Source organism: Scatophagus argus, chromosome 3 (assembly GCF_020382885.2).
Source record: "Scatophagus argus isolate fScaArg1 chromosome 3, fScaArg1.pri, whole genome shotgun sequence".
Taxonomy (NCBI): Eukaryota; Metazoa; Chordata; class Actinopteri; family Scatophagidae; genus Scatophagus; species Scatophagus argus.
In genome coordinates this window covers 22,960,149-22,978,082 of record NC_058495.1, presented here as the reverse complement: position 1 = coordinate 22,978,082, position 17,934 = coordinate 22,960,149, and the positions used below count along the sequence as shown (strand labels likewise).

The window sequence follows — 17,934 nt, the reverse complement described above, 5'->3', positions numbered from 1 at the left end:
TTTCAGCTTGACTGAGTCGGACTGGGAGCCGAATGCGATAACAGAAATATGTGGCGGTGCTGAGCGTTTGCTTCCTTTATCATCAGAACACTTCAAAACTTCAAACTTCAAACCTTTTTTGTCAGTATATATTTTACATACACCGGAATTCTTCCCTGCATTTAACCCTTCACTTATTGGGGAGGTTAAGTGCCTTGATCAAGGGCACATCACCCGGCTAATGGAGGAGGGGAGAACTGATTAATCACTCCACCGCACCCAAACTTTTTCCTGCCAGTCCGTGGGGCGGGATCGAACCAGCAACCCTCCGGTCACAAGCCGCTTCTCCAACCTCTAGACCCCACTACCCCACTACCAGAAATTATGCAGTCAAGATTCCCACCTTTGGGGAATTCGCAGGGGTCAGCACAACCGGACTGCAATGGCCGAGCCTCACTCTGGGTGAAGCACCTTCTTTTTCATGGCATCTCCCCTGCCTGGTAAGAACACGATACCCAGCAGAGTTTTTTTCCTCTCTAATCACGAAGTTTACTTGCCAGGTGTATCCGTGATTCAACCAGCGGGGGGAAATTTAACAACTTATAGTACAGTGCCCAGCTAGACTGCAAGAGCAAAATCAGTCCTGGAGTGGACGTACCACTCCATGCTTCATTTCTGTCCCCAAGAAGGGGAATTTATTTCTGTCAAATCAATGTGATTGTAAGTAATGGGATGGTTGTGATGGCACAGCAGCCAAGGAGGAGGAGGAGTAGTGAGGGGGAGAGGGTTTCACACCCCTTTAAGCATGTTCAGTATGTCAAGAGACAGTCTCTGAACCAGTGTGAACCGGTTGTGTTCCTGCCTCAGTTGTCAGCCCCGATTGCCCGCAACCCCCAGGTATGCTACACTGATGTGATTTGCTGCTCATGGTGCAGAGACCTCCAGGGTCATATGGAGGCTGGATTATATACAAGGTCCTGGAGTATTGTCTGGGGAGCTCTATAATGCACAGGGATTATTCTTACATGCTGTGTTGTGCAGATCTTACTGAGGTTATGTTAACACATTATGAGCCTTGTTTTCCTTTCAAGAAGGTCATGGGAGAACATGTTCCAGGGACATAAGCCTCATCTGGTGCAGAACCCACTTTGCAGTTATAAAAAATATTCACCCTGGAATACTGAAATGTCTATCCACAGGGTACCTTGTATTTTGTTTTGTTGATATCATCTCCACAATGGATTTTAACAGCAGGAAATGTTGAACTGTTTGAGTCATTCACAGTGAATGTCAAGTTGTTGTCTCTACAGTATTGCAGAGCAAAGGCTTCACTTTTGATCCTTCACTTCACACTGACTTTCAACAATCATAGGAAAAATACATTGTGTGGGACCCAGAGTAGCCAATTTCTCCTTAACAGATGTCAGCGTAATGCAAATAATGTGATTTTCATTTTTGTGTCATTCACAAAAGAAAAACAGCCTGCTAGTGCTTCTAAGACAATAAATATACTGTTGCAATGGCAAAAGTCTTGTCAGAGAAAAATATGAGTTATTTCACAAAACTTTACTGTGAAATAAAACATCTAGGAAGAGAAAATCCCCCAAACACAAAACACAGCTAACAAAAACTCCAGTCTTTCATTATCATGCACACAGCATGAATGAATGTTATCAATCCTCTCATCAAACTCTTAGCAGCAAATAAATAAATAGAGAACTTATTTCCCAGAATGACAAACTGTGGTTTTATAACACAGTGAAGTGAGCTGTTTAGAAAATAAATCATTTGCTCATGAGAAAAAAATTATGCTCCTCACTGAAAAGTCACAATAATTTTCCTCAAATATCTTTAATATACAATTCTCTTGTGAGCATCTGCAGACATGGCCTACAGTGCACAGCTTTCCAAAATGATGGAAATGGCTGCACTCTCTTCTCAATTCAGCTAATGTTATTGTTGAGTCCACCCACACTGATAATCCACAGCTGAAGGCAGCAGCCTTCAGTGGATTTCCAGGGTAGAAACTGACAAAGCACAAGTCGAGGAAGTGACTTCAGAGAAAAGAAACGAGGCACGTGACGAAACCACATAATTCAAACAAACAACTCGCTCTTGACTGTAAAATTATGCTGTGTACACCTTTGTGCTGTTTAGTAGTACTTAAATATGTTTTTTAGTGTCTTTGTGACTGGAAGACTGTCGATAACCATGAGCACTGACTGCAGCACTTAGAGCCTCATTCACCAATTCAGTCTTTTTTTTTTATAATCATCATCTCAGTGCTGAGTTTGTCTTGCTTAAATAGATGATCATTATCTGGCTCAGGCAGGGATTGTATAATTAAAGTAAATGTCCTTGACGGCAAGGTGAATTATGTCTTTGGAAATTGTGTTGTATCAAGAAGCTACAGCTTTCAGAATTTGAAATGGTGTGATCTTGGCTCTTGTGCCGTCTTTATTTTTTCTAGAGAATACACTCGTAATTTGTCACATCTCCAGCTGCAGTGGCTGCAGTCCTCTCAGCTCTTTTGATAGTGAAATAAAGAATGCATCAAGGCTTTTTTGAAAAGAAGGCTCTTACTCACTATTTGAACATTTTTGCTGTGCTCTTGTCTTTTCTCAGGGTGGTGTTACTTTGCTGAAGTGACAGAGGCAGGCCCAAGTCGGAGGTGAAGAGAGCGAGATTGGAGTCCTCCCAGCCAGCAGGGAGCAGAAGGAAGCATGCAGGACTCAGACAGCAAGATGGCCAAACAGGTCAGCTTGGCTCTAATTATACTAATAGATTACTGCTAAAGTCACTGACTTCCCAGCTGCTGTGTAAAGTAAAAATACAGGACATATTAGCCTTTAGTTTCTTTAGGTTCAGACAAGTGATTAATAAACCAGGATGCACGATTAAAACCTAAGAAATATTTTCACCTATTTGTAAACTTTGTTACTTTTTGTAAAGCAAAAATAACAGTTTGAGGGGCAAAACAATAGATTAAGCTAAAGATTAATCTATTTTGTGAAATGTAATTTAAAGTCTTCCTGGTTCACATGATCACTAAAGAGCATTTTATCCAAACAGATATGCTTACCATATTCTGTGTTAGATCTTTTACACTTCATTCTGAAAATTACAAGCCAACGTGCGTTTTGTTTGTTTGTTTTAAGAATAATACTCAAAACTTAAACTATCTTAAAACAAAAGCTAAGTTTCAGTGTACAAAGAGCTGATGCAACCGACTCCAAAGCTTGTGTGTTAGTGAGCTGAGAATAACATTACATGACAGAAAAATAAGGTTCATTTGTTCATATTGCCCCTTTTACAACAAACCTTTGGGCCTTTTAGATAATTATGAAGCAGTTTTATCTGGATTCATTAAGTCAGATTATTTCTTGAAATTGCAGCAGTTTTGCCTTCTCTGAAGTGGAGTGTTCACGTCTTTGTTTCAAAGAGTCTGATGATATAAAGTATGATAAACAGTATGTCTCCATGTACAAGGAAAACTAGGCTAATGAGAGCTGTGATTAAATTTTATTTCTGATTTCTGATTTCTGTTTTGTCTTGTAATTCGGTGATTAGTCTTAACAGCTGGGAATCAGTGCAGTTTCGAGTAGATCTACATTTTACTGTATTGTTTTCAGTGTTTGAATTAGCAGATTAGTGTACTCAGATTGCACACAGTGCCAAAGATTCGATATTTTTCAATTAAAGCCACAATGCACAAGGCACTATCCTGATGCTGACAAAGTAATTCAGAGTATTTTTACTGTTTCAAACCTTCACTCAGGTATCAGGAAATACAATTCTGTCATTTGAGTTCGTTTTTTACAATGTATGTTTTAAGGAACAGAACTCGAAGCATCTTGATGAACACAGAGAAACCGATGACACATCTGAGAAGATGTCCCCAAACAAAAACATCAAATCTCCCCAGAAAGGCTCCAAACGACTTAAAACAACTCCCTTCAAAGTGACACTGCTGGACTCGACCGAGTTCGAAGGAGAAATTGAGGTATGCCTGTTGGAAAAGAATTTGTGGTAACATGTTTTATAGAATTAGCCTTAACACGCTTTGAACAAACCGTTGAAAAGCAGCATCCTTTATTTCCTTTGTTGTTGTTTTCCCCTGTAGGCTGTTGTGTGTGCTGTACAATGCTGCAGAGTGGATAAAACAGACAAAGAGAATAAAAGAGAGGGTGCCATGCTGAGAGCTCACAGGGGGGTTGGAGGGCGAAGCCAAAGCAATGTTACACATTTCTGTAATACACACAGAGGCATAGAAAAAATACACTAAATGTTCAGTCTGAAAATCCTTCTTCCACACAAGTTATCTGTTTTCATGACTGGATCCATGTAAAAGAGTACATTTCCCAGTTCTGGGGAATGCAAGGTGAAAGCATGCAAAGAGAGGAGGAAAAAGATAAATGTAAATGTACTTTAATGCTTTTATGTCTTGCAGCAGCACAAACCTCTGACTCAATAGGTCTGTCTTACTTTCTAAAATATATTTCACAGGATTGTGACTGAAGGAACTGCTAAACAATTACTTGACTGCAGAGATGAATATGCGGCAATATTTTAGGTATTTAGGTTCAACTTTCGCTTCCCCTCACTAGACACCCAAATCTAGGACAGGATGTGCCTGTCTGGCACTGGAGATGACAGAGTTGAGTCTTCTGTCTGGGCTGGTTGGTGGCAGCCAGCCTGTGTTACAGCTCAGTACCCTGCCTCTGCATTTCGCCAGCAGGACTTCTGTCTGATGCGGCATAGAGTGGCACTGGAGCCATACTGTGCATGGTCATGGGTACGGCTGGGTGAAACCTCAATACTTTCTGATTATCAATGGTAATGTTTATGGAGCATCAAGTATCAAAACAGGTCATGGTTGAAAATCCAAGCTAAATGACAAACTTGGCCTTTGCCATTCAAAATTACCCAAATCAGTGTATGCTAATCTGGCACCCCAGTGAGTAGGAAAGCAATGCTAGGGCCTAGTTACAAGAGACCAATACGAGAATTATTCATATGATTGTTTCTGCTATCTTTATGGTTAATACTGGGTTACATTTAGGTAACAAAAACTATTTGGTTTTACTTTGAGGAAGGTTATTGTTAACATACATGCAAATGTTGATGTGAACAATGGCCTCTGGTGTCGGAGATGGACAGTCTGTCTGCCCACTCATTCAGTCTTCTCCCTTGCAGCTGGATTCCGCTGGCACAACGCAGCACATTTCAGAATTTCATTCTGCCCTGTTTAAAATACGCTGCTAGTCTAGTTTTGACTGAAGCCGTGTCAACCTGCGCAAGGCAAACTGTCAAAAGTTTGTCAAAAGAAAGTCAACGAAATCAGGCAGGTAGAACACTCTGCTTCTGAAATGCTCCTGGTCGGACATGAAGCCTTCCAGAGGACGGATCAAAACTAAGTTGCAGACACGTCATGGTGCCCAGTAAATTAAGGCATAACTTCATACTTACTATTTGCTTTGACCTGATCTACATGACAACAGGGTGTTACCTGTCAACAAAAGGTAAACAAACTTGTTTAAAGGAATAGTTTGACTTCCTGGAGTCTTATCACCAAGATGTACAATGGTTATTTAAGACACATTAAGGAGGAGACTCAACAGAGACTCATAATATATTAAATTCCCAAATTCTTCATTAGATTAATTAAAATCTGAAATCTGAAAAAAGTACAATGGCATCAGGGATATTTTTTCCAATGTCAGAAAGCTGTTATGGTGGAAGACATTGTGCTCTCTGTTGTTTTCACAGGTTGTGCAGTTAATTGGTCTTCATGGCTGTAATTAGTAGAATTCTGTATTGTGTGTTTTAAAGAAAAGGGGTTAAATGATGCAGGTATCAAAAATTACTGTTTAGATGTAAATACTGATTTTGAATTTGCAGTCATATAATAAAAATCTTCATCAGATACTGAGGGTCACAGGATGTCCTCTTTGTGAAATAAAAGCCTTCAAACACAGTCAGGGCGTAAGGGAATCTATAGTTATTACATGGTCGCAAGCCAGGAGCAGTCAAGGAGAAAATAGAAGAGCAAAGTTATTATGCACCAACCCTTAGGATAATTAAGCACAGTGCATAAAACTTTGTGTGTGTGTGTGTGTGGTGGAGGGGTTTTTTACATTCGAGTGTGTGTGAGGTAAGAACATCAGGAATGTTATGCTTGCGCCATCCTCTCTCTCGGCACTGTGAAAACATTCACAAATACCTTTGGGGCCTTTTCCACACCGCAACGATAGCAACGATGTTATGGTTCTGAAAGCTTTTGTGTCTTAAGTGCTCATCCTGAGTAGTCACCTGCTCTCATAGCACTGCCAATCATTGCCAGAGAAGCACGTACAAAGCAGCCCATGCTTTTTTTTTTTTTTTAAATTCCAGTTTAGCGAGAGCCTCCAGGTCATTGTCAGGGTTGCTCTTGCTTCCTGTCTTTAATTACTGTGGTGGAACTTCATGCCGCCATACCTGAACCTCCCTCACGCTTCCGAGAGGAAGTAATAACAGCGTTGGGGGAAGGCAGGCCACACTTCGGGAGCATGCTCCCTGGAGGAGGTGTCGCATTCATGGGTTAATTAAGTCTCTTGTCATGGATGCACGGCTCAGCCTCCCTGTGGTCCTCAGGCAGGAGAGGATGCACCATACTCTTACCCACTTCTCTCACACAGTCTCCCCCTCTTCTCACTGGGGTGTAATCTGCTTGACTATGCATGGTCAAGCCTGACTGGGCAGATGTTTAGAACAGGGCTATTTTGGGTGGAATGAAGTGTTTCATGGTGGCTGGCTGTCTTGTTACACTGCCAAGATTCTGTCTTGGGTGTCCATTCAGGTGGCAACACTGAGATCATTATTGTATAGTTGAAAATTTAATTGCTTCAGAGCAGAGAGCGAATTCGATCGACTCAGTCATAGATTATTAAGACTTCATGTGTTGATTTGTTTATTTAATTTTGCTGATTGCTGCTGATGTCAGACAGCATGCGCTTGCTTTGCATTGACAGTGTTGCTGTTGGGGACTGACTGACTGACATGAAGGGAGCTTAGAAGGACTTACCAAGTGTTGCTCCACCATCCTCTCACCCATTATGAGACAAAGGCTAGAAACTCTTTTTCAAGTCCTAGCCCCCAGTTCTTAAGAAACAAGACAGCAGAGGGATAATATTACATCTGTTTCCCTGGCAACTGCTTGCTCCATCTTCCTGTCACCTCACAAAGTAGGTCCTCCTCCAAGGGGAGGAGGCAGCATGTGTTTGTGTGTGATTATAACACTGTGGATGTGTGATTCAGTGTTAGCCTTAAACATTAACACACATCTTCCTTGTTCTTTATTTAACTATGACACACAATGTGAGCCCATGAACTGACGATGTTGAGTTCATATTTCATTTAAAGTATGAAATTGCAGAAAAGCTATTTCATATGAGCATTTTCCTTTGCTTAAAAGTCAGTTGGTCACTCTCAGTGTATATCAGACATATGCATTGCTGTAGCCATGGCATTATTGACCGGGTCCACCACCTTGGTCCAGACTGAAATATCTCTTCAACTATTGGATAGATTTCTTTGACATTTATACTTTGTAGTTTTTTGCTTAGTACCAACAAACAAATTTTTGTTTGCTATCACACTAAATTTACGTGTTTGAACGTAGTAAACTTTACCTGGTAAGCATCAGCGTTGTCACTGTTAGCATATTAGCATGCTGGTATCAACATTTAAATCATAAGTACAGATTCATGGAGCTGCAAGCATGGACTGTTTGGTGAAATTCTTGCATTCAGGCTTTATAACAAGGACATCCTCATCTCTTCCAAATCTGGTCTAAGGATCCTTCAGTACTAGTCTGTCAGTGCATCGTATTGTTAACTAGTCAGAAAGAAATCCACATTGAAACTCTCCCCAATGTAAAAAAATGAACTTGTCAGTTGGAGTGTGAAAAGAAACGTTCCTGAAATGCTCACCTTGAACTCTGTCAATAGCAGGTGAAATATCCACTTACAGTACAAAGAGCAATCTTACCCAGCAATTCACAATCCATTTTCACTGTCAAGTGTTTGATGCACACCGACTGTGACACAACACCAAATGGCTGAGCTGTATCATTGTGTGTAGATCCTGAGAACAGGAAGCCATCTTTACAAGCACAGCAGTCAGTCAAGTTTTTCCCAATAAAACTGAATTATAACAGTAGCAGACTCCCAGCCACTGTGTGCGTTTTAGAAATGCAGTAGAGAATCTTCGCTATCTTCTGCATTGTTATTGTTGACCTTTTAACCACGGCTGTGTCATCCCTGTATGTATCTTTCCAGAAACACTCCAAAGGACAGACTCTGATGGACATGGTGTGTGAGCATCTCAACCTGCTGGAGAAGGACTACTTTGGTCTGACCTTTGCCGACACAGACACCCAGAAGGTCAGGGAATTGTGTGCCACGATAACCTCAGTGGACATTTCACTGCATAAACATGTCGCTCACAGAAAATAATCTGTATTCTTCTCAACTGTTGGCTGGGTCAGTTCTATCAGGGATGCATTATCCATCATTCAGAGATGAATGAAAAATGGAAATTTCCATGCTCTGCCTGGGTCTGAGCAACAGCCAAAAGAAAAATGTGTGCAGTTGTTGAAAAGATAAAAAATGGCTCATCCACTTTTTGCAAAATGATTGTATGAAATGTAGTTTTTTTTCAGAGGCAGAACTGCTCTGGAGGCAGGGTGTATTGAATTCAGGAGGGGTGATTTTTACTGCTTATGAACTCAACATTTCTTCTGGGTTAGACTGTGTTATTTCTTCTTTCAAAACGTACATTGTCTACCTTTAAGGTCAGCCTTTCTAACTTGCTAATGCAATCAATATGGATCTTTCCCCACCTCCCCCTTTTAGCATACAGTCGGTGGTGTGTTGATTTATGTACCTAGACTTTGAGACGTCCAGCTCAGGGAATTTTATTTAAACCCGCACCACTGAAACATTACATTTTAAACCTGCATAATTACTTTTTTGTCCATTTGTACCAGTTTTGCAAAACTGTTTGCAAACTACTGCGCATTTCCACAGCCAACAGACACAACATTAGCATGCATATGGAGTCATGTTTCTAGCCTCCTCATGAAAGTCAGTCCACTTTGTTTTGGTGTGACAGTTCCACCATCTCCCACGAGTCCCTCTAAGGAGATTGTGGAAATAGAAAATAGCGTTTTATGAAAAGTGTTGACAGATCTGCATTAAATGTCAGAGAGGTATACTTCTCTAAAGTTTGGTACTTAAAACCAGATTTTTGTCATTTTTGTAACTTTATCTTGTCAGAAATACTGTGATTCGTCAGTTCTCAGTTCTGTCCTCTGAGGTTTAATTATTTCTGTTTCTAAAATGTGTACATACATTAAACTTCAATAAGCTCACAGATCATTTTGACATGCCGAGTAGAAGGTCTGAATATTTTTCCCTCTGATCTTTGTTGACTTGTTAGGGTGCACAGACCAAGCTGATTATCATATAATCAAGTAATTGACACTGAACTGATGGGCCTTGTGGATTTTGTGTTTTGACTGATGTAAGCCTCCCTAAGGACGAGTAAGTGATTGCAGCAGGCTACAGAGGAACCTGCTGCCTTTTGAAGACGAGAAAGGATGACACAACTAAACACTGTGTGTTTTAACCCACTGGAGTCGAGGGACGCGCCGGCCCGTCTTTATCGCGTGACCAATTTAACAATTCATTTTTATAACTTAGAATGCAAATATAAATTGTAAATTTAAGAAAAAATATGTACAAATTTAGCAAACAACAAGTTATTCACAACTATTTACCTTTATATGCAGTAAATGCCTCAGGCGTTTTTTGTACAGCTATTTACAACTATTTACAACACAATCAGGTCACAATGAAATGCACCACAAATTATTTATAAAACTTAAAACTTATTTATATCATTTCTAAAACTCGCACTGAACACGCAGGAAACGTGACAACAATGTTCAGGAAAAAGCATCACGTGTATTGATTTATCATAACTCGGGTTTTGCTTTACATATTACAAAATTTAAAAACTAGTACCGGTATATAGTTTGGTATGTAGTACCCACTTTGACACAAATTAAAACAAGACTCAGCGATTCTGCATCTTGCAGTTATGTAATCTTAAATTGGTCAAGTGATAAAGACGCGCCGGCGTCTCCCTCGACTCCAGTGGGTTAACATCTGCAGCGTAGCCTCTGACGCCATCAGCCCCTTATGGACATACTTTCTCAGCTCACATGTTGTGACTTGATGCGTTTGTGAGAGCTGAGGCTTAGGAAAGAGGATGATTTGGCCCATAGTGACAGGTTAACTGGGATGTTAGAGAGGTAAACAGGGTTGAAGTTCAAATATTTTCCTCTCTCTCTGAGCGTAGGTAAGCCGAATCAGTATGACACACTCATCAAAGACAGGCTTATCGGAGCACAACTTGAGCCTACTGTTTGGGGTCATTGCTGATTGGCTGATTGGAAGACAAAATAAGCCTGAGACTTGAAATGTCATTTCAGATGCCCTTTCTCTTTCTCAATCGGGCAGACAAGGATATAATCTTCATCCGTCAAGAGAACATTTATTCCATGTGATTGTTTTATGATTTAAGGTTGCAGAGGCAAGAGCTGAAAAGTCAGTGATTAAAAGTTCTTTCTGCTTCTCTGCACAGAAAGGCAAAAGAGTAGAGTGCCTTACTAATTGAGTGCTCTTTGGCCTGATATAAGATTCAGGGGGACAATAAATGCTTACAGTTCATTAAAGTCTTAAGCAGCCTGATTAACACTGGAGGAGTATGTGTGTGCGTGAAGGCACAATTCAAATTACCAGAGATGCTTACAGCTTTCCCAACATGGCCACCGGCTTGCGTCGTGCTGTATCAGCCTTTCATGCTCCCGATTCCACTCTGACTGATGCGATCCCAGCTGCCAAAAAGACTGTCAGCATTAATAATAAGCAGCTGCTGTGTGGTATTCAGGTTAGTGACGATCACTATCAGCTCTCTGCACCACTGGCAGCACAGATCTGTGTTGCACATTGCATGCAGCAAGCAGTAAGTGTGTGAAGGTATCAGAGTAACCAATTATATTTAAAACTTCCGTTGTCACCACAAAGAGAAAGTCTGGGTTAAATCTGAAATTTGAAAGATATGACCTGAATTTTATAATGTAAAGAAGCAACACTGGTCATTATTATCTATAGTGCTGCATAGATATCTATTTATTATTAATTTAGCATACTGTCTAGCTAGCCCTAGCTCATCTCGTCTCGTAATACCACTTGGTCCCTTTCGAGGCGATAGTCCGATAGCTCTCAGAAACTGTGTCCGATCCGGCTCTGGTGTTTGGAGCTGCTTTCAAATTCTGGCCCTATTTTACAAGTTGTTACACTAAGACCACCTAAACACCAGCACGGTTCTCCTGTGTACAAAGATAACTCTGACAAAGGCCACATTTGATCCAAATGTACCTGAATAGTGTACTTGGAAGAAACTGTCACCCAATAGATTCATTTGAGAATCCTGATGCAGAGTATACCTATAGATATATGTGCATGGAAGGAAATATTCTGTTGCCAGTTTGTTATAATTGGAAGATTTGTCGATTGAGGAAATAAATGTGTACATTACAGATGCAATGCCACAAGGGAAACCATAGTCTAGTGAAAGGATCAGTATGGAATATGGAGGTCTTTCATTCTCTCCACTGGCACCTGTGTATTGATGTGTCTTTAAACAACTTGATTTATAGCTTCTATTAATACAGAGTCAGTGTGCACTGCACCACTGATGAAACACTGGAGCAATCAGAAATGGTGCCCCTACAGGCGATGTGGTTTACTGCACAGTGAGATTTGATGAGATCAGATAGGTAACTGCCTGGTAGTGATTTTGCAACACAATGAAGAAACAGATGCTTGAATTAAATCTACTCTCTGCACGTTTGAGTGGCTCAGCAGGGAAGAGCTCAGCTTCTTCATTTAACCATATGGAAAGGCTTTCATTAGGAACACTGATGGCAATTAGAGCCAAATGTGACACCGGGGTGTGTATTAGCCATGTTTCCAGTCTGCCCTGTGTGAATTCTGCCTTCTGTCTTTCAGAACTGGTTGGACCCCTCCAAGGAGATCAAGAAGCAGATGCGCAGTGAGTGTCATTTCCAAGTAGCTGTAAATGATAAATGTTTTAATATTCATTTAGTAAAGTCATAACATTTGATTTTTTTCATCTATGTTGAACTATTAGATTTGCTGTTACATTTTTGTATACTTTTCCTGATATGTTGTATGAATATATGATAGTGATAGTGTGAGCTTCAAACAATAATTGTAATTTCTCTTCAGACTCTCCATGGCACTTTGCTTTTGCTGTCAAATTCTACCCTCCGGACCCCTCCCAGCTCACTGAGGATATTACCAGGTAGAGTACCCCCCCTCAAAGACACACACACACACACACACTCTTACAAAATCAACAGTTGTAACATCTCCTTGGTTATGCTGTCAAATGCTCTTCAGAGTTAATCAGAGCAGAAATTGCTTCACATGCCAGCTTTGAAGGTGATTTGCCATTTTTATTTTCCTCAAGATGTGTGTTTACATCAAATTATTGAAAAAATTTACATGGCATATTTGCCCTGGTGTCAAAGCAAACCCAAATCCCTGTCTCCTTGTTGAGGATTAGACCTGGAATGCCACTAACTGCCGTGGATTAACTACATGGAATACTTTGCGGAGCTTGTCTTGGCTCAGACTTGTTTCTCTACCAAAAACGTTCCACTCCACCCCTTTTGTCTCATCTTACAGATACTACCTGTGTCTGCAGCTGAGGGATGACATGCTGTCAGGTCGACTGCCATGCTCGTTCGTCACTCATGCCCTCCTGGGTTCTTACACTGTCCAAGCCGAGCTGGGGGACTATGACCATGATGACCACGGCTCCGACTATGTCAGCGATTTCCGCTTTGCCCCCAATCAGACTCGTGAGCTGGAGGAGAGGGTGATGGAGCTCCATCGAAACTACAAGTATTGGACATGCTGTTGTTTAAATCACACTATTATCAATTCACAAATCCCAGGAGATGATCATATGATGAGTTTTCCGCTGTGTCAAAACACTCCATCATGCATATGGTTGATAGATGCCATCACATTACTGCGCCATCTGTCACTGAGATGTACACAGCACGAGTACTGCCAGTGTGAGAACGCTTTCTCACGTAGAAGGTATTCGCCACGCTCTGATTTGGCACTGGCTTTTTACATATGCCCAAATGTAATTCTTGGGGGCATTGATGAAAGGAATTTAGAGTTGAAGATTTCAGGGATATTACTGTGATAATTCTGCTCCCACTGTGCAAGATTATGAGGTTATTGTTTAAGAAGGTTGTTGGTTACAGATATAACCATTGTTGTGCCCACAGGGGGATGACTCCAGCAGAAGCTGAAATTAACTTCTTGGAGAATGCAAAGAAACTGTCCATGTACGGGGTGGACCTTCATCACGCTAAGGTTGGCTTTTCCAAATTTATTGCATGAAAGTGGGTTTCAAGGATGCAGAGAGTGGTACTCTTTAATAATTTCTGTCTCTTTACTGTCCCTCGTTTGTTCCAGGATTCTGAAGGGATTGACATAATGTTGGGCGTGTGTGCCAATGGACTGCTGATTTACCGTGATAGACTGAGGATCAACCGCTTTGCTTGGCCAAAGATCCTCAAGATTTCCTATAAGAGGAGCAACTTCTACATCAAGATACGACCTGGAGAGGTATGCAGTATGGTTAAGGATGACCCCTTTAGACATTAAAGGTCGTTTTATTGGGAATGGTTAGTGCTACTCAACAAAATGTTTAATGTTTTCTCTATCTCACGAGGAGATTTGTCATGTCTGAGAAAATAACCTTGATGATGTCTTAGTTATGTCATCCAGGTTATGTGGGCTTGGGGACTGCAAGTTTATAACAGGAAACCGGTGGTACAAGCTGTGGTTGTAGAATTTGAAGGGAGTGTTAATCAGACAAGATATTCTACTAGAGTTGCACTATGGGAAATGTAGGTACTCAAGTTTCTCTGGAAACTTCAAGTCAGGACTTTGGATCTCTGCTGCATCAAATTTGACCTTCTTTTAAAGATTTGTCAGTTAGAAGGTCCCCATGTTTATTGGAATGCGATGTTAAGTTCTTGCATTACTTCTTCAAGGCAGTTGTTTTAGATTTCTAGAAATATGTTAGAAGTTAAGCTAACCATCTCTTATCTTCAGAAAGAAAGACAGTAAGCCTAAATCTTGAAATGTCAAACTGTTCCTTTAAGCCATAGCTTCAGAATGTGGGTACAGTATTAGCTGATGTTCTGTCACAGCTATTACTGTAGAAAGCCATTGCAGAAATGAATGTGTGGTCAGTTGTGCTGAGCAAATAGCTAGAAAATCCTTAGCATTACACTTCCAGTTTTCCTCCCCTGCACGGCCAGAGTCTATATTCCGGCCCTCCTCATTGTGCAGTGCAGCTTATCCTCCACGCTGAGCCTCAGTGTGACAGGCTGTCTGGGCCAGACCCAGTCAAGTGACAGAGCCACACAGTGAGCCTGTGGTTGAGCCAAATAAAGAACCCCTTTAACAGAGCTGCTGCAGCTGCAGCCTCGGCCAGATTAGAAGGATAAAGAGTGCAAATATAGAGCTTTGAAATAGTTGTCCTCCCTTTTGCTTCTAGTGTCTGAACATTGGAAATTATCCTTACTCTACCTCGATGCATTTGCCTTTCTGCCCACTCAGCAAAATCTATGTTGGCCTATGGCATAGTAGTATGCAGCACATGCAAGTATAACGTGTAGTAAATTTACTGTTTTTTTTATTGTTATTGTATTGGTTTGCTATAGTCTTTCAAGATGAACTGAGGTGGCTTTCAGAAAATTAAAGTAAACACACCTGATGCTGTATTCCCTACACCTTCAGTCACATTTGTCCATATCCCTGTTCTTTCTCCACTCCAGTATGAGCAGTTTGAAAGTACAATCGGCTTTAAGCTTCCAAACCACAGAGCTGCCAAGAAGCTGTGGAAGGTCTGCATTGAGCATCACACCTTTTTCCGGTAAGAATCAATCTGCTCTCATGGTTGAAAGGTTCTTGTTCAATGCATATCAAGGCAAACAAAACATTTCCATGTGTACAGCTTCTTTAGCCATACTGCAGCCATACTCATTATATTGTGCAGCGCAGTGCAGTATATTATACTGTGTTTTGTCAAACATAGTGCCTCTGTAAAGCCCGTATTATTTTCATGGCTACCTTGGCTTGTTATAATTACTGATACACCTTACAAGAGTATGCAAGAGGTACAAGGAGCTGGATAAAAGAGCGCATTAAATAGCAAGCAAAAAAAGTTGCCATTAACAGATCTTTGCACTGTGTTAAAAGAAGATTTAAATTTAGTTTTAAATTCAAGTATCACTGTTCTGTCTGATGAACATGACTGCTCCAAGAAAGAAAGCAAGAAAGTGTAGGTCAGAGGTGCTTCCAGTGTGATGGCTTTCTTTGGGTACAGATACAAATCATACATGGAAAATGCACCCTCAGAATTTTAGCTCAAAACCCAATTTAGTTGTAACTGAAATGATTTCTTATCTCAGCACTCACCCTACTGTCTTTGCCTAGCTGCTTTTTCCTACGTGGTACAGTATGTGATCAAGAATGTCCTCTGGTTACCTATTTTGTTCTTCCAGACTGGTTTCTCCAGAGCCTCCCCCAAAGGGCTTCTTGGTGATGGGTTCAAAGTTTCGATATAGTGGAAGGACGCAGGCTCAAACCAGACAGGCCAGCGCTCTTATAGACCGGCCTGCTCCGCACTTTGAGCGTTCAACCAGCAAGAGGTACCTGCTGTCTAGGAGCTTAGACGGAGGTGAGAGCCAATAAATCGTTTAATGGGAAGGCTAAAGTGTTTACTTTTGCACTTGTATTCAGTTTGAAAGTTGCAGCTTTGAGATGGACATTGAAAGAAATAATAGGACATTTTGGGAAATATGCCTTTTTGCTTTGCTCTTAAAAAATCCCACTACAAGTCCCCCTAAAGCTCAAGTTATTTGTTTCACTCGTACAAACTTGTGTAAAAGTGTAAAAACAAGAAGTGCAGTTTTAAGGAGGGTGCAGGATGTCATTACTGCTGGCCAATAAACAGTCCCATAAATAAAGCTGTTGTTTTTCTTTGGCCAGAGCCAGGGTGACTGTTGGCTTTGTCCTGTCTCCTGCCTCGTCTCACTTGAACTGATTTCCCTATGTTGGTCCTGATAGTCGTCTTTACATCATCAGGACTTCGTGTCGACTCTATGTTTATCCCTTGTTTGCAGTAATTCATTGTGAACATGAACCGCATCAGAACTCACATATAACAGTGTACCAGTTTGCTCTGAGGTGTGATAGTTCCCTCAGAGCATTTCCCAAAACTCTTTCTTTAAAACACCATATCAGTTGATATCTGACTTGTATTGTGTTAAATTTTGTTACCAGCAGAGTTCTCAAGGCCTGTGTCAGCCATGTGTGAGAACCACGATGGCCTATCTCACCGCAGCATCAGTGAACAGCGTCGCCTCCACAGCCCCTCCGTGGACGAGCAGGAGACGGAGCTGGAGCCAAGTTTGGAGCAGGACGAGGAAGACAAGGAGCAAGAGCAAGGCCGGGAGACAGAGCAGGACGGAGACCATGATGGCAATGTCACTCCAAGCAGAAAGAAAGAGATCATGGTAGGGATTATTTCCTGACAGACAATTTTATGAATTTCCATTGAGCTAAATTTGATTTTTTTATGTTAGAATTATGGAAGGTCCAAATGTATGGAGCCTCAGTCAGTCTAAAGCGTTGAGGAAGGGAGATACCAAGGACTGCATGTGTGCTGATGTACATAGGTCCCTCTCAAGCCAGCTCAGGCTTACGCAGCAGGGGCATAGCGCTATGGTGGCTTTAGTGGATTTAGCATTTACTAACTCTTCTCCTTTCACTCCTATTCACTCCAGCTTATATGCTTACACTGCACTGCTCATAAAACCCGCTGACAGATTTCCAGTTTTTAACCCTTTCTCATTACGCTGAGAAATGCAAACTCAAGCTTCACCCTCTTGTGCTAACATGCGTTTCCCCTTTTTTTTAACTCTTGCTGGCGTTAAGGAGGAAGCTGGGTCACCAGTTGACAGTAAACAGGAGGTATTTGGTGTCTGGTGATTGGGTCTCTGTCTGCCTGTATACCTGTCTGCATCCATGCATCATCATTTCTTTTTCCAAGTATATTTTTCTGATTGTATCTCATTGTGTCTGCCTATTTTCCACTGTCTAATTGTGGCAGTCAACTCCAGGGAAAAAACTGTGTGACAATCCAACTTAAATTTCAGGGATGCTGTTATAGCCTGACTTATCTGTCATAGTTACGCAGAACCCCAGCAAACGTTTCACAGTAATTGGTACAGCAGAGACAAATTTGAGCAGAAGCACAGAATTTTCACAATACAACCTGCAAAAAAAAAAGTTTGGGAACCAGTTTGAGCTAACATAAGAAAGACATTTCTGTGTTGATTTCAGAATCGCTAAAGAGCGGCTATGCACTTCCCTTTTATGTGTATGTTAAATTTGCATGCCATGTCACTATCTATTCAATTCCACAGTGTCTGCTGGGATGTAGTAACTTTAAGTAACTTTAACATTTGTCTTGGCATGGTATCAAGTGGCCAAATACAGTCTGTCTGCCTGCCTGTCCTCTGGCTGTCTTACCTTCTACCATCCTGTCTCTGTTGCTACATCTGACCTTGTTCCTGCACTTTCTGACCCTGCACTCTTCACCTCTGACCCCTTTTGCCTGTTCTCCTGCCCCAACTCAGCTGTCTCAGTTGGACCAGGAGGCCACTCCTCGGCACAAACAGGAGGTACAGGTTCCTGTCTTCAACCCTTGTGCTTTTTGTCGTGT

General features: G+C 41.3%; 1 protein-coding gene and 1 pseudogene across 16 annotated transcripts in view; one reads left to right on the top strand and one right to left on the bottom strand.

The window, feature by feature from the left end:
• The window catches only part of LOC124056886 (band 4.1-like protein 1), a 67,172-nt gene that overhangs the window by 33,714 nt on the left and 15,524 nt on the right, over window positions 1-17,934 (top strand). For 12 of the 16 annotated variants that reach the window (XM_046384808.1, XM_046384805.1, XM_046384801.1 and 9 more), the window contains exons 2-14: window positions 2,605-2,735; window positions 3,815-3,982; window positions 8,298-8,402; window positions 12,099-12,141; window positions 12,339-12,414; window positions 12,801-13,019; window positions 13,418-13,505; window positions 13,608-13,760; window positions 14,981-15,078; window positions 15,710-15,885; window positions 16,491-16,723; window positions 17,145-17,180; window positions 17,849-17,893. In XM_046384808.1, the coding sequence (XP_046240764.1) occupies window positions 2,703-2,735; window positions 3,815-3,982; window positions 8,298-8,402; window positions 12,099-12,141; window positions 12,339-12,414; window positions 12,801-13,019; window positions 13,418-13,505; window positions 13,608-13,760; window positions 14,981-15,078; window positions 15,710-15,885; window positions 16,491-16,723; window positions 17,145-17,180; window positions 17,849-17,893 (1,473 nt within the window). In that variant the 5' untranslated portion in view covers window positions 2,605-2,702. The remainder of the gene's footprint in view (window positions 1-2,604; window positions 2,736-3,814; window positions 3,983-8,297; window positions 8,403-12,098; window positions 12,142-12,338; window positions 12,415-12,800; window positions 13,020-13,417; window positions 13,506-13,607; window positions 13,761-14,980; window positions 15,079-15,709; window positions 15,886-16,490; window positions 16,724-17,144; window positions 17,181-17,848; window positions 17,894-17,934) is intronic. The other 4 variants (XM_046384804.1, XM_046384803.1, XM_046384806.1 and 1 more) reach the window with 4 other exon arrangements.
• On the bottom strand, window positions 334-487 carry LOC124057201 (annotated as a pseudogene).